At 33.4% G+C, this 26,062-nt stretch overlaps 1 protein-coding gene across 4 annotated transcripts in view; it reads left to right on the plus strand.

Annotated features, from left to right (window-relative positions):
- The window catches only part of U2SURP (U2 snRNP associated SURP domain containing), a 54,258-nt gene extending 29,129 nt beyond the window's left edge, over positions 1-25,129 (plus strand). For all 4 annotated transcript variants that reach the window (XM_038571118.1, XM_038571119.1, XM_038571120.1 and 1 more), the window contains 12 exons: positions 736-898; positions 1,336-1,415; positions 2,435-2,522; positions 3,530-3,652; positions 6,636-6,792; positions 7,525-7,620; positions 8,297-8,363; positions 12,576-12,735; positions 15,481-15,591; positions 17,873-17,991; positions 19,207-19,383; positions 20,711-25,129. In XM_038571118.1, coding sequence (XP_038427046.1) covers positions 736-898; positions 1,336-1,415; positions 2,435-2,522; positions 3,530-3,652; positions 6,636-6,792; positions 7,525-7,620; positions 8,297-8,363; positions 12,576-12,735; positions 15,481-15,591; positions 17,873-17,991; positions 19,207-19,383; positions 20,711-20,849 — 1,480 coding nt within the window. In that variant the 3' untranslated portion in view covers positions 20,850-25,129. The remainder of the gene's footprint in view (positions 1-735; positions 899-1,335; positions 1,416-2,434; positions 2,523-3,529; positions 3,653-6,635; positions 6,793-7,524; positions 7,621-8,296; positions 8,364-12,575; positions 12,736-15,480; positions 15,592-17,872; positions 17,992-19,206; positions 19,384-20,710) is intronic.
- Positions 25,130-26,062: the final 933 nt, after the last annotated feature.

Genomic DNA, 26,062 nt, shown 5'->3' on the forward strand with positions numbered 1-26,062 from the left:
TATGCTCTGAATACTAGCTGCATTGATGCATTGTTTGTAAAAGCATTTGCTAATGCAGAGCTATATGTATTTGAAACATATTTGCTTCTGAAGAGGTATTTTCATCATTACTTTTGCCCAGGGATCTGCAAACTCATCCTGTATGTTAAATCTGGCTGTCTCATGTTTTTGTAAACAGACTTATTGGAGCACAATCATGATCCCCCCTACCCCCTTTATATGTTGTCTATGGCTTTTTTCATGTTAATAGCAGTGGAATCAGGTAACTACAAGAGAGACTATATGACCTGTAAAGCCTAAAATATATACTGTATGATCCTTTACCAAGTTTGCCAGCACCTGCTTTAGCCTGTTCTATTTCAGAAGTGCTAAAGTAACTGACTTCAAAAGAGAGTGAAGAACATGGAGGCCTTTTTTTTTCCCCCCACTGTAATGGGGTAATAGGACTGGGACACTCTCAAACATTCTTGAAACAAATGCCCATAATTTAAAATTTACTTTATTTGTAAACTAAAAATCACTGGAATCCTTTATTCACAAAGGAAATATTCTTTCCCCATGAGCTCTTCAAAGAAATGTATTCTATTTGGGGGATTTAAATCAGACTTAACACAATTTAGTCTTCAGAATTTTATCCAACTGGGCTTTAAAGAAATTAGTTTGTGAGCAGAAACTATAATGGAATTTGAAATTTATATCTGTAAATATTTATAAGCTAAAAACATTTGTATTCAGACAGAGGGACAAATTAGAAGAAATCCTACGGGGGTTAACTCCAAGGAAAAATGATATTGGAGATGCAATGGTTTTCTGTCTTAATAATGCTGAAGCTGCTGAAGAAATAGTGGATTGCATTACTGAGTCATTGTCCATCTTAAAGACACCCCTCCCCAAAAAGGTATGGAAGTGATTTCTCTTTATGGAACATTTAATTAAGTAAAAGAGAGATAATAGTTGATTTCTTTTTGGATTGAAATTGGTGGTTTTTTTTTCTGTTTGTTTGTTTTGTTTTTGCATGAAGAACTTGACTGAAGAGATCTTTCCCATGTAGTCTTATTTTCCTCCTCTCTGGGGAAACTTGTTATGTTAATTCTATATACAGGTTATCAACAGGTTGAAATGTAAAGAAGTTACATATTTTATCCCTGCCAAAGTAGTGGCTTTGGTAATGTTGAGTTTCTTATAACTTTTCTAATTAGCTGTTTTTACTGTAGCTAAACATTAGCCTTACACCACTGATTGCAAAAAAATTTCAGTATTGAATTTTTTCTAGATACATTATTTGCTGCTGGTTTTTATTTTTAATCTCTTTTATGTTATCTTTTGGTATTCTAGATTGCCAGATTATATTTGGTTTCTGATGTTTTGTATAACTCTTCAGCCAAAGTTGCCAATGCTTCATATTATAGAAAATTGTAAGTATAATGGTGTAAGCTGATATTCCTGAAATAAAACATTAAGGGTAAGGAATTAAAAAAAAGAGGACTGTTCTGTTAGTTAATAGTCTCAGTAATAAATAATTTGAATTTTTTCTTAGTTTATAGAATTTTCTAAAAAATTTGCTGCATTCATTAAACCACTTTAATGTATAGAAAGTTTTCATATCAGTTTCTTGATAAATTATACTAGAACAAATAAGAGTTAAAAAATAACTATTTTTATCGAACATTTAGCCACTTGTGTAGTAAATAAACGGAAACAATAGAAATAGTGGCAGGCATAAAGGAAGAGACCAAAGACAGAACATGAACTGTTTGTAAAGCTATGTTCTCTTTTGATCATCATTGTATTGGTGTAGTTCACTGTGATTGTTTTCCGAGGCAGTAGGAAATTATGTTGCTCTCTTGTAATTAATATATACTTCCTCCTCAGAGTTCCTTTTTGGTGTTTATGAATCAGGGAGACTTTTCTCCAGAAGTCGATGCTGAAATGACATTTGGAGATATGAGTCTTAATCTTAGCTCTGTTATTAGGTTTTTTTTTTTTTTTTTTTCTTTTTCCCTTGGACAAGTTACTTTTCCTATATTATAAAACAAAGAGGTCAGTTTAGGTAGCAGAAAGTATCCTAAATGTAAAGTTCCTTGTTAATCAAGGGAACTAATTTTTTGCAGGAGAGTAATTTAGGTTAAGGCATTTAATTACAGTTTTAAGGATTAAGACACCTCGTTCTTGATTTTTTTTTTAATTTATTTTTTATTGGTGTTCAATTTACTAACATACAGAATAACCCCCAGTGCCCGTCACCCATTCACTCCCACCCCCCGCCCTCCTCCCCTCGTTCTTGATTTTTAAAGAATTACTTGATTAATTTATTTTTAAGGTTTTTTTTTTTTTTTTTTAAAGTTCTAGAGAGGTTTTCATTGGCTAGCATGCTGAAATAGATACGGATTTTTTGAATAAATTCTATTGTAAATATATATTATTTGAATTTCAGTTTTGAAACAAAGTTATGTCAGATATTTTCAGACCTCAATGCTACCTATCGTACAATTCAAGGCCATTTACAGTCTGAAAACTTCAAGGTATGTTTATTGTTTTATTTTTTCCCTAGTGTTAAACGGGGTAGGGGCTGGCAAGCACATTGGAGGGTTAGAAAAGTACATAGGACAAGTCTAAGACACATTGTGTATTTTTCAGAAATTATTGTTTTAAAATTTACTGCCATTTTATCTTTAGTATCAAAAATGTCTGAAAGTTTGAAATATATTATGTAGTGTTACTTGATTGGGTGTTTGTTTTAGTTTGAAGTGTTTTGTTTAAATGTTTTAAATATTAGTCTTTTCACAAAAAACCATTCAGAATATCACTTGTTTTGAATGGTATGTATAATTTGGCTGGAGTAGGAACATGCTTTTAGCTATTCATGTTTAGAAAGTATATTTAGTTATTTTTTATAATCTTTTAGCTGTGGACCAGTGTTAAGAAAAGCCAAACAAAATACCTTGCATGTAATGGAATAAATAGATGCTATTTTCATGGGAGGAAGACTTCTATTAAGGAAATTTTCAGCCTGGGAAGATGCCCAATGACCCCATCATTTAGGGAATTTAAACAACTCCATTTAAAAATTCTTTTACTTTAAATTTTGACTGTAAATCAGAGCTTATAGAAAAGTTTAGAGATGGGACAGAGGAAGAAGTATTAGCCAGAATCAGGAAGTATTTCATTGGACCATAAAGGAATTCAGGAATATCAAAACTACCTTGATACCTAATTTTCACAAATGTCTAAGGTTTTATTCCCAGAGTGTGGCCTCATGTGTACCACTAGTGATATGGGACATTAATCTTAGGTGGTCAAGAACCAAACAAACAGTTACTGTTTCTTTTTCATTATACTTATTTCTAATTTTATTCCCTTTTAGTTAGGAGGTGACATTGATTTTTTAAAAATATAATGATAGTTATTTTCTGTTAAGGATGTTGGTTTAAAGCAAAATTCAGCAAATTGTGATGGCCATTATCCTGAGATAAAGTTTGAGATATATTGCCCTAAATAATAATTCATTGTCTTTTTCCTATTTATTTAGCAACGGGTAATGACCTGCTTCAGAGCATGGGAGGATTGGGCAATTTATCCAGAACCATTTTTGATCAAACTACAAAATATTTTCTTAGGACTTGTAAATATTATTGAAGAAAAGGAAACAGAGGTGGGCACTCAATGTCTTTATGTGATTATTTTAGAAATGTTTTCTGGGAATGCAGTGGGTGTGTGGTATGTTACAGATGTGAGTAGCATTTCTTTGTGAAAAATATCTACTATTTACCACTAACTTGTGGATTTTTGTTGCTGGAATTGCTGGAGCCCAGGAGATGAAATGATGTATAACAGGAATTACCTGTTTTGTGATCTTATGTGAAAACTGGGTGACTGGGTTTCTTTCCTTCAATCTTTGTGTTTTTGTTTTTTTCTTTCCTCCAATCTTTTTTTTTTTTTTTTTTAACTATTGAAGTACAGTTGACATGCAGTGTTATGCTAGTTTCAGGTATACAGCATAGTGATTCAGCAATTCTGTACATTACTTAATGCTCACTCTGATGAGTGTAGTTACCATACAGTGTTATTATGATAGTATTATCAACTGTGTTCCTCATGCTGTACTTTTCATCTCTGTGACATTTACTTTATATAACTGGAAATTTGTACATCTTAATCTCCTTCACCTATTTTGCTTCCTTTTGGCAACCGCCAGTTCTCTGTATTTACGAGTCCCTGTGTTTTTTTGTCTGTTTTGATTTTCTAGATTCCATATATGAATGAAATTATATTGTCTTTCTCATATTTCACTTGGCATAATACTCTCTTGGTACATCTCTGTTGTCATAGCTGGCAAGAATCCATTCTTTTTGATGACAGAGTAATATGTATGTGCATGTACATCACATCTTATCCATTCATCTGTCAGTATACAGTTGGATTATTTCCATATCTTGGCTATTGTGAATAATGCTAAGAAAAAAAGTAGGAGTGTATTTTTTTTTGAATTAGTGTTTTTGTTTTCTTTGGGTAGATACCCAACAGTGGAATTATTGGGTCATATAGTATTTCTATTTTTAATTTTTTGAAAAATATCCGTGTTTCCCACAGTTGTATCAATTTACATTCTCACCAACAAATGGTACACGATGGTTCTCTTTTTTCCACATCCTTGCCGACACTTGTTATTTTTTGTCTTTGATACTAGCCATTCTAACTGGTATGAGATGGTACATCTCCTTATGGTTTTGATTTGCATTTCCCTAATGATTAATAATTTTGAGCCTCCTTTCATGTGTCTGTTGATAATCTATGTTGTCTTTTGAAAAAATATATGTTCAGGTTCTTTGCTCATTTGTTTATCAGATTATTTGCTTTATTTTGGTGTTGAGTTGTCTAAGTTCTTTATTTTGAATATTGATGCTTTATTGGGTATATTATTTGCAACCATCATCTCCCTTTGGTAGGTTGCTTCTTTGTTTTGTTAATGGTTTCCTTTTCTGTGCAAAAGCTTTTTATTTTGGTATAGTCCCAGTAGTTGATTTTTGCTTTTGTTTCCTTTCCTGAGAAGACATAGCTATAAATATGTTGCTAAGGCCAGTGCCCAAGAGATTACTGCCTGTGTTTTATGCAGTTTTATGGTTTTAGGTCTTGTATTTAGGTCTTTAATCCATTTTGAGTGGACTTTTGTGTATGGTGTAAGAAAGTGGTTTGTTTTTTGTTTTGCATGTGGCTGTTTAGTTTCCCAAGCATTTATTGAAGAGACCCTCTTTTCCACATTGTATGTTCTTGCCTCCTTTGTTGTAGATTAATTGACCATATAAGTGTGGGCTTATTTCTGGGTATTTTTCTCGTACTGTTCTGTTGATCTATGTATTTATTTTTGTGCTCTCTTGTTGGTTTTGCTTTTTTTTTTTTTTTTTTTAAGATTTTATTTATTTATTTTAAAGAGCAAAGAGCATGAGCGGGGCGGGGGGAGGGAGAGAAGTGGAGGAGAGGATAAGCAGACTCCCTGCCAAGCACGGAGCCTGCTGCTAGCTTCAATCCTATGACCTGAGATCACGATCTGAGCCAAAACCCAAGAGTTGGACTCCTAACTGGCTGAGCCACCAGGTGCTTCATTACTACCTTGTTTTGATTTTTATAGCTTTGTGTATCTTGAAATCTGGGATTGTGATACTTCCACCTTGTTCTTACATTGCTTTGGCTATTTGAGGTCTTTTGTGGTTCCATATTTCTGTGAAAAATGCTCTTGGCATTTTGATAGAGATTGCATTTAATCTGTAGATTATTTTGATAGTATGGACATTTTAATAATATTCATTCTTCCAGTCCATGAGTCTGGAATATCTTTTAATTGGTTTTTTTAGTCTTCAGTTTTTTCATCAGTGTTTTATAGATTTCAGAATATATCTTTTACCTCCTTGGTTAAATTTATTCCTAGGTGTGTTGTTTTCTTTGGTGCAGTTGTAAATGGGCTTGTTTTCTTAATTTCTCTATCACTTTATTAATTTGTATATAAATACAACAGATTACTGTATGTTAATTTTATGTCCTGCAACTTTGCTGCATTCATTTGTTCTGATAGGTTTTTTTGGTGGAATCCTTAAGCTATATATAGAATAGTGTCATCTGCAAATAATGACAGTTTTATTTTTCCCTACCAATTCAGATGCCTTTTATTTATTTATTTTTTAATCTCATTGCTGGACTTGTAGTGCTGTGTTGAATAAAAGTGTTGAGAGTGGACATTCTTGTTCTATTCCTGATCTTAGAGGAAAAACTTCAGTATTTTATCATGAATATGATGTTAGCTGTAGGTTTTCATATATGGCCTTGATTAAGATATGTTCTCTTTAAACCCTATTACAGGAGGGACCTAAAGAAACAAACTTATTTATGCTCATCATTGTATGCTTGATGTCTTATATGGTACCTGGCTTTAGCAGACACTTGGTAGATACTTCATAAATAATGAAAGAATGACTGCTTCTTTGTCATACAAGAGGATAAATTATATCCTAATTATGTCCTCATATTTTACCTGGGAATATGGATATCCAGCTGGTTGGTTTGTGCTGGATTGCAAATTAATCTTGTAGCAATATGACTAGTAAGCAAAGGGGAATATTATAGCAGTTTGTATGTTTCTGTAGGATGTACCAGATGACCTTGATGGTGCCCCCATTGAGGAAGAGCTTGATGGTGCACCTCTAGAAGATGTGGATGGAATTCCTATTGATGCTACTCCCATTGATGATCTTGATGGGGTCCCTATAAAGAGTCTTGATGATGATCTTGATGGAGTGCCTTGTAAGTTCACATTTCAAACTGATGAGCTAATAAGTTGGATTCCAAAACACTTTTATATCTATGCATGCTGATAATGGAAAAAGCTTAAGGTGTCAGTCTTTAATTTTTTTCTTTTATATCTGACTTTTCAAAATTCAAATACCCTGTTATATGTTTGACTCTGCCAAGAAAAAGCTTTCTGGTTACATTTCTTTTTGGGGATAGTCAACCTCATATAGTATTAGTAAGTTTCTGTTTTGTGTTAATTGTCAGGAAAAATCTTGTGCTCAGTTTTATTTATAATCCCAGATGCTTTGTTTCATAAGTTCTCTTTTTATTCATAGTTTGTGGGTTCAGTTTTCCTAGATGTCTAGAATCATTTTTGGAAATAGGAAGTGTACACAGTCTTTAGCACATTTGAATTACATGAGAAGATTGAACAGTATAAGAATTGTATAGTTTAATAATTAGGTAGAGATAATTTTTTTACTGCCCCAACTTTTCCATTTGCTTGAAATCATACCTTGTATATTCTGAATTGACATATATGTTTTAAAAATTGGACCTTAGGTGCAGAGAATTGGATTAGTCCTAATTCTTGTTCTTAACACTAGTCCATGTGTGGCCTTATTTTATTATTATTATTATTATTATTATTATTTTATTTTACTTTTTATAATATAGTGAAATACACATGGACTACTAAAGTCATCCCCTAGTAGTCAGGGCTAATGGCTTATCTTTCCTTAATAGTGGATGCAGCTGAGGACTCAAAGAAGAATGAGCCTATATTTAAAGTTGCCCCATCAAAATGGGAAGCTGTAGATGAATCTGAATTGGAAGCACAAGGTGAGTAAAAGTACAATAAGTATTAAGATTTTAAAAATTGAGTATTTATAATTAATCAGTGTGTGTTTTCTTTTTGTATTTTAGAACATTTTAATCTTAGGACCCAGAGTTACTATATTTTGTCTAGTGGCTAAGTATTCATCATAGTTGCTCTTATAGTTTTCATAGATCTTTCAGTTTGGATGCTTTGAGAGTAATCAGATAAATCACTAAACACTTTTGGATTAAGGCAATTTAATAGAAAATGTAGATGGGGAAGGTATACCTCTTTGGAAATCTGCTTAGAGGTCAGTTTTGGAGAAACCAGACTTTGATCCTCCTGTAATGCTTGACTTGCTAGATGCAGTAATTTAGATCTGCCTTTCCTACTTTTGGACATGTGTCCTTAGTGTTTATAATCTGTCGTTGTTAATATTTGTAGATTCTAATTAAGTAAGTCTTACCATCCACTACAGAAATAAGAATGATAACATTACTTTCACTTCATGAATTTGAATAAAATTATAGGAGTAAGGAAAGAAATTTAGTACGGAGAAATGGCTATTCAAAGAATAGATAATTGTGGATAACTTCTGTAATATAGACTTTGAATTCTAAAGCTGGGCTTCTATGCTACTGCAAAAATGCTAATTTACCTTATGGAATTACACCCCCCTTTTTTTTTTCTTTCGTTCAGCTGTAACAACTTCTAAATGGGAGTTATTTGACCAGCATGAAGAATCAGAAGAAGAAGAAAATCAAAAGTAAGAATCTAAGTTTCGAATATACTTAGTTTCTTATTCCATATATGCTCCCTTTTTCATTAGGTATACTTGAAATAATAGTGAAGAGGAAAATTTCACTCTTAAAAAAACTTGAGAGGATCATTTTTAGTTCGTCATTGTTTATCCAATGAATAAAGAGCTTTTGGTTTCTGGTCTTGATGGATCTGGTTTCTCTTTGCTTCTGAGTTGATTTTTCTATGCTAGGTGTGTATAATCTCACAGGGTAGTTACTAAATGGTCAACTGCATTTATTTCAGATCTTTGTTAACAAGTGTTGTTTGGTTCCGCAAAAAGTGATTTTTTAAATGTGAATGGGAAAGTTATGCACTTTTTATTTGGATTGTACTTTGCTAAGAAAAACATTGCATTATGGCCATTCTGTCATTTAAATATAAACATCTCAGAAGAACTAAATAATATAACTAAAGAATAAATAAAAGGAAAAAAAAGCTTTAACATACAGAGAAATTATAATTTTGAATTTTGCTCTTTGATAATCACCCCAAGATTATTGTTTCTTTTTTAAGATTTTATTTATTTATTTATTTGAGAGAGTGAGAGAGAGCATGAGTAGAAGGAGAGGGAGAAGCAGGCTTCCCACTGAAGAGGGAGCCCAATGTGGGGCTTGATCCCAGGACCTTGGGATCATGACCTGAGCCGAAGGCAGATGCTTACCTGCTTAACCGAGTGAACCACCCAGGTGCCCCCGACCCTACCCCAAGATTGTTTTTGCATTAACATTGAATGTGATTATAGGAATACTGCTCCTGGTTTCTCCTGGCAAGTTTGTATTGGTAGATTTTAGGTAGAACTTGATACTGCTTTAAATCATTGCAGGGAACTTAATTTTATTAAATGGGAGAACAGATGAGTTCAGGAACACAAAGCAGAGGTTTCTGCTTTAAAAAAAAAAAAAAATCTTTTTTTTTTTTTTTTTTATGGTTCTCAAATGGAAAAGTGAACAAAGGAAAGTTTCTTTTAAGTCCCATTTGTATGGGACTTATGGATTCAGAAAATGGGTATTAGTAGCATTTAGATTGCTAAGGGAATGTGATTGATCAGCATATGTGGGAGCACAATTTGATATGTGGAGGAAACTTGGCAGCAGTGATGTTTTCTAGAAACATTGAGATGGTCAGAACAAGTCAGCAATGATTATGACAAAATACTTGCAAAATGTAGATGTGGTTTGCTGGTGAAAATACTTCTCTATGGGTGTTTAGGAGTACAGGAATTGAGACAATCGAGTTTGCTTTAAAACAGTGCTTTAACCTTTTTTAATCTCTACAATATCATTATTAACATCTTTCACCATTGTAGCATCACTGGCTTAAAATAATTATGTGCATTTATGAGATAATTATTTAATTTAAGGGGAAAGAAGGTAGAGAAGGCCATTGCAGAACTTAAGATATTTCTTCAGTTGGTTTTGTTTCTAAAGGTATTAACTTTTTTTGTATAAAGTCGGTATTTATGTTAATGTTTGGAATGTGACTGTATTTTAGTGTTGACAGAATAATCATGTTTATACAGTGAGGCCTGGATCACTGGAAATATAATTTTTATTTTGGATTTTTCTTAAGAGTTCCAAATAAATCATGATAACATAAAAATAACTTTATAAAAGTACAAAAGCAAGGAAAAGGTGTATTTTCTCATGTAGAACTTTCTGGTCCTTGAAAATTTTTTATGCCTTACTACTGTCCTCTAGTGGCTGAATCCAAAATGCCATTTTGAAACTAGTAATTCTTTTTTTATGGCAGAAAGGGAATTTAGCCCTACTATTATTTTGTAGAAAACTTCCAGATACTAATTTAATTTCATTTATAGTGAATATTGTATGGTTTTATAGACTTGAATTTCCATTTCCTTAAAAGAGTAAGATGAAGCTGTGATGAGATCTGAACCTAGAACTGGTAACTAAGAGCTAAAGTCAAAACCAATTAGAACAGACTGCTTGGGCCCTGAAAAATTAACATAGCAATTGTAAAATGAATATGTATTTTAGATTATCAAGTGTAGCTCACTTTAAAAGTAAATATGGTTAATGATTCGTGTCTTGCCATCTAGATTTTTTTCTCTGTATATGGAAAACATGTATTCTCTATTTTAAACATAAATTGTATAATACTGCACATACTATTCCAAGACTCCATTTTTCACTTAAGTGTCATGGGCATTATTCTGTGTCAATCCATAGTTAATCTCTTCTATATTTATCTGTAGTTGAAAGCATTCAGGAAAGTGTACAAAGATGTTAATTAAGGAATATTTGAATTTGAAAAAAATTTTTGAAAAATTGTAAATAACAAGCTGGAATTGGTTAATTCATTTCCGTTGCATAGATACCACAATGTAATTAATTATGTTTTATCCTTTTTGAGTGACTCTCTCCAGAATAATCCTCCAGCAAACCTCTGTATTTATACATACACATGCATATATAGTTTAACCATTTAAAAGCGTCTGAAACACTTGTAAAAAATTTATGCACCATAAAAGACAATTGTGATTAAAAAAATTAACTAAAAACTGCATTTAGGAAGTTTCTGATAAATTAATGAGAAGTGTTATAAAATATTTATTTCTAAAAAGAATATAGTTTTTAAAAGTTATTTGCTTTTACTATTTTCTTCTTTAAGCATTGTAGTAGGTGTACCTTTATGTGGTACTAATGATTTGTGGGGCTCTGAGAGTATACAGTTTGTAAAGCATTTTAGAAATGTTCTGGAAAGCATTTTAGAAATGTTACCTTTGGGTAAGAAATTACAAAGCTAGTAGCATAGTCTTCTCTTAGTACCATGTTTCTGATTCTGAATTGCCAACACTTTTTATCTGCCTTGCTTAAAATTTTCTCATCAGTGTGTGAGTTCTTTTATCAGTCTCTCAAATAATTAATTTTTTGGAAAGAATTTCTTTATAATTACTTTTACATTATTATGAATAATTTTAAATATGTACTGAAAGGATTCCTACTTTGGCAGAATGTGTTTAGTACCCAAATACCAACAAATAAGGTTCATATATTAAAGGGAAAATGGCATGTTTTCTAGGCTGTGCCAGTAATGTTAATGTCACAATATTATTTGTAAAAGGAATTTTGTTTGCATATACATGAATATTCTGAGTTTATGTGTGAATGACTTGTTTTGCACAGATTTGACATATGTACACACCAAAGCCCTGTACCAGAGCATACAACTTTTTTAAAAAAGATTTTATTTATTTATTCATGAGAGATTGAGAGAGAGAGAGAGAGAGAGGCAGAGACACAGGCAGAGGGAGAAGCAGGCTCCATGCAGGGAGCCCGACGTGGGACTCAATCCTGGGACTCCAGGATCACGCCCTGGGCTGAAGGCAGGCACTAAACCGTTGAGCCACCCAGGGATCCCACAACTTTTTTTTTTTTTTTTTTGGGAGTGTCTTCATTTATGTTTCAGGAACATTTTTTCAATCCTAGTCTAGCAATGAAGTCCACCAACTTTGCACACAGTTGCTTGCCCGTTTCCACTATACTGCTTCTGGAGGGATAGCAGATTTTTTCTTCTTTGTATCCTTACTCATGGTAATCACTTAGTTTTTCGTTTTCTTCTTATCTGATGTACAACCAGTACAATTTTCAGAATCAACTCTGTTATGAGTACTAATGTATGATAATATTTAAAATTTGTACATTGCTTTATTCCTGGGGTTATGTGCTAATTTAATTAGATAAGGTCTTTACATGCTACCTTGTTTCATAGTTAACTGTATGATACAAACTCATGTATTTTCTAGTGTGTGGCTCTGCTGAAGAAAGAGTAATAAATATGTTTGGCTTTTTTAACGATAAACTTCCTGAAATTGAACTGGAAAAGTATGGGGAATCATTGTCTAATATTCGTTTCACTTAACACTGTAAGGAAAGTTTGTTGCTGAATGAAAGGCACACAGATAACATCAACATACACAGAATTCTTTTAAGTGATTATGTTGAAGTTTAGACTTTTTAGTGGAAGAAACATAAGAGTTTTACGAAAATTGCTTGTTATTTGGTAAAATACTTTATGGAAATGTTTTAGTGATGAATTGGACTCTTCTGTTTTGTTAATATTATTTATGGTCTAAGGCAGTAAAATATAAAAAAGCCAGACTGTAAAATGTAACATTTTTTCTGCCTTGACATACAATATCTTCTGCTTATTTCCAAAGTCAAGAAGAAGAAAGTGAAGATGAAGAAGATACTCAAAGTTCCAAATCAGAAGAACATCATTTGTACTCTAACCCAATCAAAGAAGAAATGACTGAGTCCAAGTTTTCTAAGTACTCTGAAATGAGCGAGGAAAAAAGAGCTAAACTTCGTGAAATTGAGGTTAGTATTGCAGTGAAGTTGAAACTATACTTCACTGGTCTTCTGTCACTTTTCCACTGACCTAAGTTCCCCTCTTGGCATCATTCCTTTGCATGCTGTGTTCTCTCTGCTTAGAAATCTTTATACCAGCTGACTTCTAATAGGCCTTTTAGTTTAAGCATCCCTTCTCTCCTGCTATCCTTCTTTTACACTTCTGCATTTGCTTACCTCTTTTTACTTTCTCTTGTGATTTTACATGTATTGTGGCTTGTGTTTTATTTCTCTGTTCTTAGCTTGCTTGTTTAAGGTCTTCTTCCCTACTAGGCTGTGATTTACAGGAGGAAAGGGCCATGTCTGTTGTCTGTTCATCATCATTAATACAGTATCTGGCACATAGGAGATCCTCTGAAGATACTAATTCTTCTAATGAATAGATTACATTTGGCAATATGAAGTCCCATTACATTTGAGTGTACATAGTATGTAACAAGGAAAAGTAAGATATTTTCTGGCACATTCAAATTATGTGTACATTTTATGACAGTGGGTCCATTTTAAGTGCCTGCATCCTTTTGTGATGGGGAGAGTGAGCATTAAGTGGGACTTAACAGTAAGAAGGGGAAAACTTATGGGAATGAGTCCAAACTATCTCAAGCAGATTTTTCCCTCCCTCAATCCCCTCTTCTTTTTCAGTGCCTTTTTTTTATTACCAAAAATAGTCAGACATATCAGGAAAGGCTGTTGTAATGGGAACCTTCCTCATTCCTTGCCCCAAGGAGAAACATTCCTGATAAATGTTGGTATAGATAGCAGTCAGCCAGTCTCAAAAGTGTATATGAGAGTGTATTTTAGGTCTTTATCTGTTAATTTAATTAACAGTATTTTGCATGCCTATTATGTGTCAGGATTCTTCCTCTTACTACTTTATAATATCTACCATAGTAGTTACCATATTTCCAGTTCTCTAATCACTGTTGGGCTGTTACAGGTTTTTGCCCAACTCTTTCTTGGATATCACCAAGCCAGAATGTTAACAGGGAAAGTATTTTTTTTCTTTTAAGATTTTATTTATTCATGAGAGACATGGAGAGAAAGAGAGAGAGAGAGGCAGAGACATAGGCAGAGGGAGAAGCAGGCTTCCTTCAGTGAGCCCAATGCGGGACTCAATCCCAGGACCCCCGGGATCACATCCTGAGCCAAAGGCAGATGCTCAACTGCTGAGCCACCCAGGCGTTTCTAAAAATATTTTCTTGATAATGAAGTTACCCCTTTTAAATGCCAAAACAGACTGTTGGATAGTTTTTAAATGTTACGTTTCCTTATTGGCTTAACGAGAAGAAAACCACATAATTTGGCTTTTTGGTAACTTAGATGGTTTTTGTGAACATTATTATTTCCACACTGTATCTATATATGTGAGAGAGAGAGAGAGAGAGATACGCATCTACATACACACATTTCCATACTTCCTGTGCTCCTTAATAATCTGGCCTCTCCATTGTTACTCAGTGCTTGTTTCTCTTGTTCTTTTAGTGCCTACCTCTCACAACTTACTACCCTTTTGAGATTTAGATGGTCAACCAAATCCCTAATTTTCAAACCTAGGTCTTGGTTTCATTTTGAATTTTTTTTTTTTTTTTAAGATTTTGTGTATTTTTTTGAAAGAGAGAATGAGCAGGGAGAGCAGCAGAGAGAGAGGGTAAAGCAGACTCCCAGCTGAGCAGGGATGTGCAGGGCTCGATCCCAGGGTCCTGGGATCATGACCTGAGCTTAGGTAGACGCTTAACCAGCTGAGCTACCCAGGCACCCCTTGGCTTCATTTTAGAGTTACCTAATTTTTCTCCATTGTTTACTCTGAGATTTAGTTGTGTGGAATAAAGATTCACTACTGGTGGCAAATGTGAACTAGAACTCAGGGCTCATGAGATTCATTCCTGTACTCTTTCTGCCCCTATATTTGATCCAGGATCCATGTGCTCTCCACCTCTGCCTCCAGCATCCTCTTAAGTTCTTGTTCTTAGTCCTTCTATGTCCTTCCTTAGTTCAGTAAGGAATATATATGTGTGTGTGTGTGTGTGTGTGTATATATGTATATATGTATATACACATATATATAAAGTCATTGTTATAATGTTTGTTGTCATATTACTGTATATTATTACAGCATATTGTATACTGTAGTTTTTCTTTTGAAAGCTCTTCTATAAATATATTGTAATAAAAATGTCTATAGTTGAACATTGATTGCCCTGTATTATAAACAGTGAAACCTTTAAACTCTGCAGCTCTGTATTTGGTCCTACGTGAACTGTAAAGAATGCTGCTTTAAAAAAATTATTTATCTTCTTGTGTTCTGCCTGCTGTCCTGTTTTGTTGGAGGTGTGCTTGCATTTAGCAACCTTGCCTTTCACATTTGGGGAGCCATATAGCAAATTCATTATCATTGTGTTGAGAATAATAAGTAGGTTCTTAAGGGCATGAGCTACAGTTCGTGGGTTTTTGAGTCATCTCATGTGACTGTGCAGATAGCATGTGGGCCCATGTCTGATCACTTGGATCTGCATAGTTGGGCTCATCTAGCAAGTGGCCCTCCCATGAGGGAGCTTTATGTTGACTGAGTCCTAATTAGTTACTACTTTGCTGTGTTTATAATTTTCTTTTTTAAAACATTTATTTCAAAGAAAAAAAATTTTTTAAAGGAGCAAAGCACTGCTTGAAAAGCTACAGTGATGAAAATATTTATTTTTAAAATGTCTTATTTCACAGCTTAAAGTTATGAAGTTTCAGGATGAATTGGAATCTGGAAAAAGACCCAAAAAACCAGGCCAGAGCTTTCAGGAGCAAGTAGAACACTACAGAGATAAACTTCTTCAACGAGTAAGGAATAATAATGCATTTTCCAAAGATACTTGTTTGACTATCTACAATATTGGTATATTGGTATACTTAAGGAAAAGTATATCTCATTACATCCTTTGATGTGTAAAATGCTGAATACTGGTAGACAATTAGGAACATTTGAAATTTGATATTTTACTATTATTCCAACTTAGAAAAGGGTCTTAGAGCAACAGCACACAGTTTTATTCTGGATATACTACCTGAGGACTAGAAAATCTGCTAAAAGCATGCTTTCAGAATTAAAAGGCCTGATATGAAGCATCAGCATTTGTTGTGACGGTAAAACACCAGCAGCCTTCAGAAGTGGCACAAAGACAAAGATGGAGTTAATTTAGGAAGCTCTATTAGGACTCTTTTTCCATTGTTTCTGAAGAAGGACACCAAGTGGTAGAAATACCTCATCAGTGAATTTTAAGCCTCGTATTCTTTATGCATAAAAAATATGTAGCGATATACAGAGAATTTTAAAACAAGGAAGCCCACATATTAATTGTTGGAAGAATCCAGGAATTTTATTGGGACTGCTCTTAATTTTTATCTGTATCTTGACTGTCATTACAAAGAAAACTACATAGAGAAAGAACAACAAGCTAGAACAAAACTTAGAATCACTAAAGCTATTAACAGCGAACTGGTGATGGGAGCAGTATGGTAAAAGACCTTAAGCGCTGTGCAGCGCCATTGCTGGTGCAGCCCTTTGTTGTGTACTCCTAGACAAGGCACTGAGCCTGTATTTCACTGTGAAACTAAGTTGATAGTCTCAATTTTGCAGGAGTGTGAGATAATAGCTACTATTACTCTTTTATTGGATTAAATTGTTTAAAATATTTCACGTATTTTAACTAGTTTAATTCCTATAAATTTATTAAACAGGAAAATATATCCAGATCACTAGAGGAAGACAGTGTCCTCTATATTACTCTTTAATTCTGTACTCTGTGTTTTATTTCAAAAAAAGAAAATGAGATTTTTTTAAAAGATAGATCTGTACTCCATGAGTCCCTTTGGAATTGGTGGCAGGTATTTGATCTGCATGGAGGACTACACCTTGAGATACTTACTGATCCTGATGGTGGTAATGCATGTATTATCATTTTAATCTCTTTGCATTCCACAATTGTAACTGGAGAGGAGGATGTGTTTCTTGAAGGTATACACCAGAGGTCAGCAGACTCATCACCACACAGGCCATCACCTCATTTTAAATGAGCTTAATGGAACACAGCCATGCCCCTTCACTTATGTATTATCGATAGTGGCTTTTGGCCTATTGTGACAGAGGTGAATCTTGGAACAGACTGAATGTGGTCCACAGAGCAGAAAATATTTACTGTATAGTTCTTAACAAAAAATATTTGCAGCTTCTGGGATAGGCTTTTTATCAGCTACCAGATAGCTTTCTTGATGCATACAAATCTTAGAGAAATTAAATTCCTGTTTATGAAGAACTAAGTTGGCTTTGTGAGTTCATTTGCTGTAGCTACTCCCTTAATTATATTATTAACAAATAATTTCAAGTGAGGAGTGGCAATTGTAGCAGTGGGAGTAGGCAGGTAGGTCATCTTTCTGGTTTATATAATTGTATAATCATGTGGTCAGTACTTTTATAAATTAGGATTTAAAATTTCCAATAAAAATGGTAGTTGTTACTAATGAGATCTTCTGATGGATGATTAATGTGACTATTTTTCCTATTCAGTCTATTGCTTTGGAGAGAACTCTCTTTTGATTAAATCAGCGTGCTATAGAATCGCTGCTTACTGACTGTTCTATTGTAGTCTAAGATAGAAAGGTCAATGTATTGTTGGCTTTTTCGTTTTTTCTTTTGTTATTTTAGTGGAAGGACAGAGTTAGTAGTTAAGAGTCCTGGCCCTACAGCTTGGACTCAAATCCTGACTACACCGTCCAGTGTGACTATGAACATGGTACTTAATCTTCCTGAGTCTCATTTTTAATCTCTTGAATGAGGATAATAGTAATATTTCTAAAGATGTTTTGAAGTATTACATGAAATGGTATATAGAAAATTGTTTAGTAATTATTTGGTCTATGATAGGGATTCAACAACTGTTTAGCTGCTGTCATTGGTATTATCACTCAGTATAAGTAGAAGAAATAACTAGTTTTCCTGGAAGAGTAGGTATTTTTAAAACAATGTTATTATACCTTTAGTAGTGATTTAAAAAGTAGTTAAAATATTATTGCATAAATAATTGGTATTTTTTTAATGACTAAATATTCTTTCTTTAAAAAACAGGAGAAAGAGAAAGAATTAGAAAGAGAACGAGAAAGGGATAAAAAGGATAAAGAAAAATTGGAATCTCGATCCAAAGACAAGAAAGAAAAAGATGAATGTACTCCAACAAGGAAAGAAAGGTATACATTTCTCATTTAATACTTACACTGCTTTCAAGTTTTGAAATGATGTTTAATTTTGTAATCTTTTCATCCCTGATGCCAACAAACTGGAAAAGTATTTTTTCATGATAAACATGTTGGGCTCCTGCCTGTGAGAGGCGGAATTAACTGAGAAATGGGACAGTTAGTTGGCACTTTGTTAATTGGGACATCATCCCATTACATGGTTCGTATGGTACCTTAGCCTTAGTTAAGTGCAAGAATTCAGTTACCATATTAGATATCAAACCTAAGGTTTAAATAACTAAACAGGCTTGCTACATCCTCCTTGTTGCTCCAGTATAAGCTTTTCTTCTGTGCTGAGGCTGCTGCCTTTGTAACCTTGAGTCTCCCAATCCTGTCTAAAAGCAGTTTGTGTACATAAGCCATAGGGACTCGCTCCTCACTTTAAGTCTTCATTCTAATCAAAATTGTTTCTCTTTTAGTTTTTATTTTCACATTTCTTAAATATCTCATTTAATAGAGAGAATTGCTTTAGTTAACTGAGATTTTCCTAATAACCAAGTGAATGCAAATAAATTCTGGCTTAGTTACTCTACAGGTAATTACAAATAACATAGGTATACTAATTGGTTAAATGCTAAATTACCACTTGTTTGTTTTTTATATTTATTATTTTGTTATACTGTGAGATTTATAGAAAAGTTGCAAGGATAGTATAAATAATTCCTAGATATCCTTCACCCACATTCTCCAAATGTTGAAATATTTCTACTTCTGCTTAATTTTACCCCCTTCTTTTTCCCTCTTCCCAACCATTTAAGAGTAACTTGCCAAATGATGTGCTGTTTTCTTATATAACCACAATAAAAGTTAGAGATTGGAGGGTTAACCTTAAGAAAACACTGTTATCTAACCAGAGACCTTAATGAAATTTTATCTATTGTCCCAGTCTTCTAGCTAAAGAATATCCAATTAGTTGAATCCAGTTTTTGTTTTGGTCAACCTATCTTTAAGACTTTCTTGTTCTTTATAAAGGGCTTTGAATGTTGTTGTATATAACATTAACAAGGCTAATGAATGTTGTTGGATATAACATTAATAACATTAGCAAGGTTAATGAAAATAAAATTAGTGTAAACTGATAGGAATTAATAGCTAATTTAGTAGAAGGAAAATGAATACCTGATCCTTTGCTCACTTATGGAATATTTTGGGGGCTTTGTTTCATAGGAAGAGGCGACACAGCACATCCCCTAGCCCATCTCGCAGTAGCAGTGGTAGACGAGTGAAATCCCCTTCACCCAAATCGGAGCGATCAGAGCGTTCAGAAAGATCTCATAAAGAGAGCTCACGGTCCAGGTCATCTCACAAAGATTCTCCTAGAGATGTTAGCAAAAAGGCCAAAAGGTAAATGCAAGTTATTTTTTTTGTAATATTTCAAATGCCAGTTTCGTTGTCATTGTACCAGTTTTTGAAAATAATTTGGCTGGCAGCCATTTTTTAAGGGCTTTAGAAAACCAGAGAAGTATACTTTCATTTTAGATTATTCCTTCCCACCTCCCTACCCTAGTCTTCTCATGACTAAAGCACAAGGCGGCTTCCAACAAGTAAAGACCAGCCAAGAATTTTAAACATTATATCCAGTGTTTTATGTGGACTAGATATAGCTGCTTTTACTTTTCATTCTGTTCCTCAGTTTCTATAGAATATTCTTTGATTTTTGTCAAGGCTGAGAGAAAGATAACATTACTCTCTTCCTCCTGCCCCTGCATCTTATTAGCAGGTTCTTGGGTAGAGACTTGTGGAAATAAATACCATTCTTCAGTGGGTAATTTAGTGTTATATACTTTTTTCCTTATAGTTCCAGAAAAATGGTTAAGAAATGTTTTATTCATTTGGTGTTATATAGTGGAATTTTCCTGAGAACTAAAACTGCTTTGTATCCTAAAAATTTATTTTTGTGAGCATTTCTAATAAAATTTTTATAAAATAAATTTTTCCTTTTCTTATGGCATTTGTTTTGGTAATGTTCATGAGCTGTACTTTACAGAATTATGGTATCTTAAATGATTGCTTTGAATGATATGCAATAGTCGGTGTTTTTTCCTTCAAGATAGGCTGCAGTGCTGCTGTGTTTTAAAAATTTTGTGAATGATCTTAGATGCCATTTTGAACTTTATCTTGTAGATTTAGAGGTTCAGACTTTGGGGCATATTGGTAACCTGGGGAGCTTATTAAAAATGCAAATTCCCAGTCCTTACCTCTTGGGATTTTGATTAAATAGAGCAGTGGTAGGTCTCAGGAATCTGTCTTTTTTTTTTTTTTCAAAAAATTAATTAATTAATTAATTAATTAATTATAGTCACACACAGAGAGAGAGAGGCAGAGACACAGGCAGAGGGAGAAGCAGGCTCCATGCACCGGGAGCCCGATGTGGGATTCGATCCCGGGTCTCCAGGATCGCGCCCTGGGCCAAAGGCAGGCGCCAAACCGCTGCGCCACCCAGGGATCCCCAGGAATCTGTCTTTTTAAGCAAGCACACTACTAATCATTGATGCAGTGCACAGGTGGTACAAAATTGTGTGTGTGTAAAGTAGGCAAAGTATAAATTCAGAAAGTTTACAACCTTTTTTATTTCTGACTTTCATTGCGCTCTCTTAAAGATCATTTTAGATAATTAAAGGATAGTCCATTTTGATTATATGACTTTGATAAATTGTTTTTGTTTCCTCAGATCACCATCTGGCTCGAGGACACCTAAAAGGTCTAGGCGATCACGGTCTAGATCCCCTAAAAAGTCAGGGAAGAAATCCAGATCCCAGTCCCGATCTCCACACAGGTCTCATAAAAAGTCAAAGAAAAACAAACACTGACATAAATTTTTAAGATGCTGTCACTTATTGGAAATGCAGTTTTGTTTTGTGCCTGAATGGTCTGTTTTTTTTTTTTTTTTTAAAAAAAAACAACAAAAAATCAAATGAAAGAGCATTCCTGGATTTTTTGTTTATTTGTTTGTGAATGCATGTGTAAACTCATGAGTAACTGCATCTGTAGACCTGTCATTGTTTTATATTGTATAAATTACTTTCGTTGTGGCTGTTTCTCAAGATGAAATTTTTATTGTGCTAATGAATTTCATCAGAAATGTGTATAATGGATCTGCTGGCAGTAGTAGTATTTTGTTTTAGGATGTTGTGACTTAGCAAAAATAATACAGATGTCTTCCCCCCTTTTGTAGCTTTGACAATTTGAATTAGATTTCAAATAAAATCTGAACAGAAAACTATAATGTTGTTTTTTTGCCCTATTGGTGACATCAAGTCCCTTAAAGTCCTACCAAGTGAGTTCAGCACTTCTGTTGTGTTTCTTATACTTAATGCACTTTATAAGCTCCATTGTTCAAGTAGCTAAAGTTTTATATTTACCAAGATGACTATCAAAATTAAGGGACCTGAGACTCCTATTAGGTAGGGTTGCCAACCAACTTTTTCAATGAGGTTATCTTGGGTAATAGTAGTACCCAGAGATCAAAAGACTAGGGAAAGGTGTCATGGTCTTTTTTGTTAATGGAATGCCTGGCTAAAATATTTTTTCTTTCATCAAAGAAGCAATATGATTTCAGTATACTCAGCCTATGTCCTGAGCAACTACTTATTTTTAGGGAAAAATTTAATCTCCATCTTTTGATTTCATCTTGTATCATGAAAGAAGTTTATTTATAAAATAAATTTTCTAACAAGAGTTGGCCATAGAAGTTTTTTATATGATAATTGCCCTTTTATAGCTCTTGGTAGTTTATCTTTCAAACACTGGTATCAGTATATTTCTACAAAGTTCTGTTTAAAGCACCTTAGTTTTTTGTTTTTTTCAAGAATTGAGTTTTAGGTTTAGTTTAAGTAAAGCTTAAAAGTAAAAATAGCTTTCAGGAAACTTAACATCTAATGGTTTGTAAATTCAAGGTGCAAAAAGTTGATTTAAACAATTTGCAGAGTTAAAATCTGTTTTATAATGGGAATAAAATTGCTACAGTGTGAGGAAGAAATAAGAAAACTTGTATAATGTTGATCATAATATTGCTATCAATATAATGTCATAAAGGGTTATGTAGACTTGAACTGATATTACTACTATTTGTGAATCTTTCAGCTTTTCTAGACACTTTATGCTGTGGTTTGATGTCCCCCCTTCATCCCCACCCCCTTAATAGAGAAAGTAGAAAACCATTATAATAAGGGATTGTTTTGAGTAACCTTTTTAAAACTATATTTTCATGTAATTTTACTTGATGTTGCCTAGTTACAAAATTACGCTGTACCAATGATTTGGGGAGGAGGTTTATTACCTGAGCAGTGAGGCGTGCTATTTCCAAATTGGGGAAAACCTACAGCAGCTTTACAAATGAGCCAATCAGATTATTTGACTTAATAGTTCTTATCAACATGCAATAATGTTTGAAAGTTATTCCCTTATTGTTCACTCTTGTTTGACCATAATGTTAGGGAATGTTAATTCCTAAATGTTGCTCAGAATAATTAAACATGAACATTTGGTGCTGGTTTTTAAAAACCTACAGATACAGCCATTTTTAAAGTAACATGCTTTTTTTTCCTCTGTTCATTGCCTGGAGGGAGGGGAATTTTATATATTACCTTTCTGTGCAAAAATAATGTTGAGTTGCTAGTGATTTGGGCATTCCATCATTAGTTGGTATCTAGTATAGCTTAGAAATAATTGATCAGGTAATGTTTTTTTTCAGTCAAGTTACAAGGAATGCTTATTTCTCTCTAAGTAAAAAAAAAAAATATATATATATATATATATATCCTGGAGAAGGAGGGGTGAGTAGAAATTGTTAGGTCAGTTTTGGGTGCTTATTTGTAGTATTTTTGCTACTGTAATGGAATTTAGCAGTTCTTTTAATTTGGATCCAGATACAACAAATATCTTACAGAGGAAAAGACTGGCTTCCTTTTGGGGAGGTGGGTGGGGATTGCTTAGGCTTGATAGAGTATATAGTCTCTAAAGTTTGCTAATGTGTGTATTAGATTATATTGGATTTTTTTCTGGAATTGCAAATGGTATTGTTGCATAGGTTATTTCCAGTCTTAGTGAGAAAATATGTAGAGTAGATCTGTTTAATTCTTCATGGATTCTATGAAAGCTTAACAGGATGAGAAATTGGTGAATTCTAAGGTGGGAGATACTTTACCATTTTTTAAAAATAGCATATTATTCATCTGTTTTGCATCTAAAGAACACTCTTCATTAGATAGCAGAATTTCTACAAGTTGACTAAGATTTTTGTAGGGTAACTTCCTAGTTAGGGGAAATACCATGCTCCAGCTCTGTAATAGATGGTTATTATGCTCTACCAAGTAAGAAGAAATCCTCTGTTAACCTACTCTTCTTACAAAGGGCGTGGCTTAAACTCTACCCGCTATCCTAACATAAGAAACAGGGATTTCTTACCAGGTTAATACCATTTAGTCTCCTTCTCCTACACTGAGAGAAAGTAAATAAATGGTGGTCTATTTCTTACCAAAGAGAGACCTATGATTGAAAAGGATCATGTTTGTTTATCTTTTCTTTGACATTGTATTTCATTATTACCATTAGTAAGCATATGGACATTTCTAAACTGTAACATGTTGAGAAGTTAGAGATTAAAGAACTAAAACAACAAAAAGTCCTGACCCAAAAGAATGCTTTTATGATGCTCAGATTGTTCTTGGCTTTTCTGCTAAAGTTTGCAGAAATTACTATACACTGACCTAATTTTTCTTTATTGCAGACCATTCCTGTGAGCTAACCCTGAGACTTTTATCCCAATTAAAGAATCTTAGAAGAAATACTTGCTTATGACTTCTGTATTTTCCCCCAATTTTAATATTCTTGAAAATATTTTTAAGAAGTTCTAATCATGATTTAAATTTATTAGACATTTTCTCACACATTTGCCTTTGTGATCACATAAATTCTGACGTTATATGGCCATGATAATAGCCTATCATTATGATTATTAAAACTGAGAAAAAATAAATCCCTGTATTGCCAAAGTGACGTAAGCTATTCTAATGACCACAACAGTGTGATTTCCTCAACAGAGAAGGTTGTTTTTAAAAATAAATAGTACCGCTTTTCTAAGACTGCATTTATGAAATAGCTTTTTTCTGTTTCCTTTTATACTTTAATGGAAAAGCTAGTTACAGAAAATACAGTTCAGATAGTATTGAAGACACTAGTATAAAAGAACATGTGACTGTAAAAACTCACAAAGTGCTTGGTTTCTTTGTATTTCACATGCAGGTTTTAGGCAGATTGTAGGGGGTATTTAATTTGTTACCCTTTTGGCTTTCTTTCCTCCATTTTTGTCATCAACTTCCCAGGACTTAGATATCCACAAATGCAGATCCCAGGGGAAGTGTTGTGATGATAGACTGAAAGGTGGGAATGTGCTGCTGTTCAGAGTGAGCCATGTTCCATTGTTGAAAATTCAATGCCTCAGTGTTTATTCAGTACCACCTCATGGAGCTTCAGTGTAAATGGATTATGTGTATAATTGGTTATTTATATAGTTTTGTAGATCTATAGATAAAATGCCCTCATTCATTTTCATGTAATTGTGCTTGGAGTATTTGTTTTATCCTTTTTACTTCAGCAGGCTCCTGTACGTTATATCTCTGGTGATTTGAAATATCAGGAAAGACAGTTTTTCAGGAATGAGAATAATATAGTTGAACTCAGCTCAGCTGAAATCTTTTGCAGCAAGACAATTTCTTTTGGGTGAACTGATTCCATAATTTAGTTACTCTTGATGTAAGGATTAAGTTTATTGTGGAGCTGCTTTCCAGACTGTCACTTTATAGTTTTTCTACATAAAGATTATATAGTTGCAAAGGTTGTGGAATTTCCCTTTTGTTGTTGTTTTTTGACTTTTAATTACTTTAATAAAAATACGTTGTTTTCATAGCAAACTTTAGCCTGTTCATGTAATTTTTCTTCATGTAGTTTTTCTAATGCAAGTCCAGTAAACCATGTCTGGTTATCAGCAGCTTTCTCTCAAGTGGAATAAGTGATGTGTCACATTTATCAGTTGTAGCTAAAATGTTACATTTTCTATGTTTAAACTCTAATAAAATATTTTCATGATAGATGATTCTCTTGATCAGGAAATTTTATTATTGGTTTCCCCTTTTTTGAAGAGTTATTTTGTTCCACCTTATTTCGTTGGGGAAGATTTCAAACATAAAAAACATAGAATGAACATTCCAAATATCTATCAACCTGCATATATGTATCTCCGAATGTTTTCTTTTTAAAACTGAACATAATCACAATATCATTACCTTAAAAGTAATACTTTTGTTTCTTTTAAAGTTTTAAGGTTTTTAATTGTGGTAGAATTGTCGTACAGAATTTACCATCTTAACCATTTTGGGGTGTATAATCCAGTAGTGTTAAGTGTGTATTCACATTGTGCAACCAGTCTCCAGAATTTTTCATTTTACAAAATTGAAATTATAACAATAAGCAACTCTTCATCTCCTTTCCACCCTGCAACTATTTTACTTTTTATTTCTGGGAGTGACTACTCCAGATAAATACGTGGAATCATACAGTATTTGTCTTTTTGTGACTGGCATAATTCACTTAGCATAATAATGTCCTCAAGGTTCATCCATGTGGTAGCATGTGCATTAGTTCTTTTTTTAAAACCTACTTTTTCTTTAAAGTTTCTCTATTTCCTTACAGAATTTGAAAAGGATTTTCCCAAATGGCACATTAGCATTTTCTATTTTGAGTAAAAACTTCAAAAGAAAACAAAGTAATACCAAGTATATATGCCAACCACTCCACACCACATTCTTTACCATTTTTATCACTTTCTGTGCTGTTCTTTTTAATGGTTAGTATAATTTCATATTTACATTTCATAGCATGGGGTACAAAGTATACTTTCAAAGCAAGCTGTGTGACTTTGAAATTGTATTAATGACCATACTCATGCTTTTTTTTCTTTCTTTTTTTTTTTTTTAGTTTTATTTATTGCCTGCTGAAAATAAAACTTTGGCATTTAATAAACACA

This window comes from Canis lupus, chromosome 23 (assembly GCF_011100685.1).
Source record: "Canis lupus familiaris isolate Mischka breed German Shepherd chromosome 23, alternate assembly UU_Cfam_GSD_1.0, whole genome shotgun sequence".
NCBI lineage: Eukaryota > Metazoa > Chordata > Mammalia > Carnivora > Canidae > Canis > Canis lupus.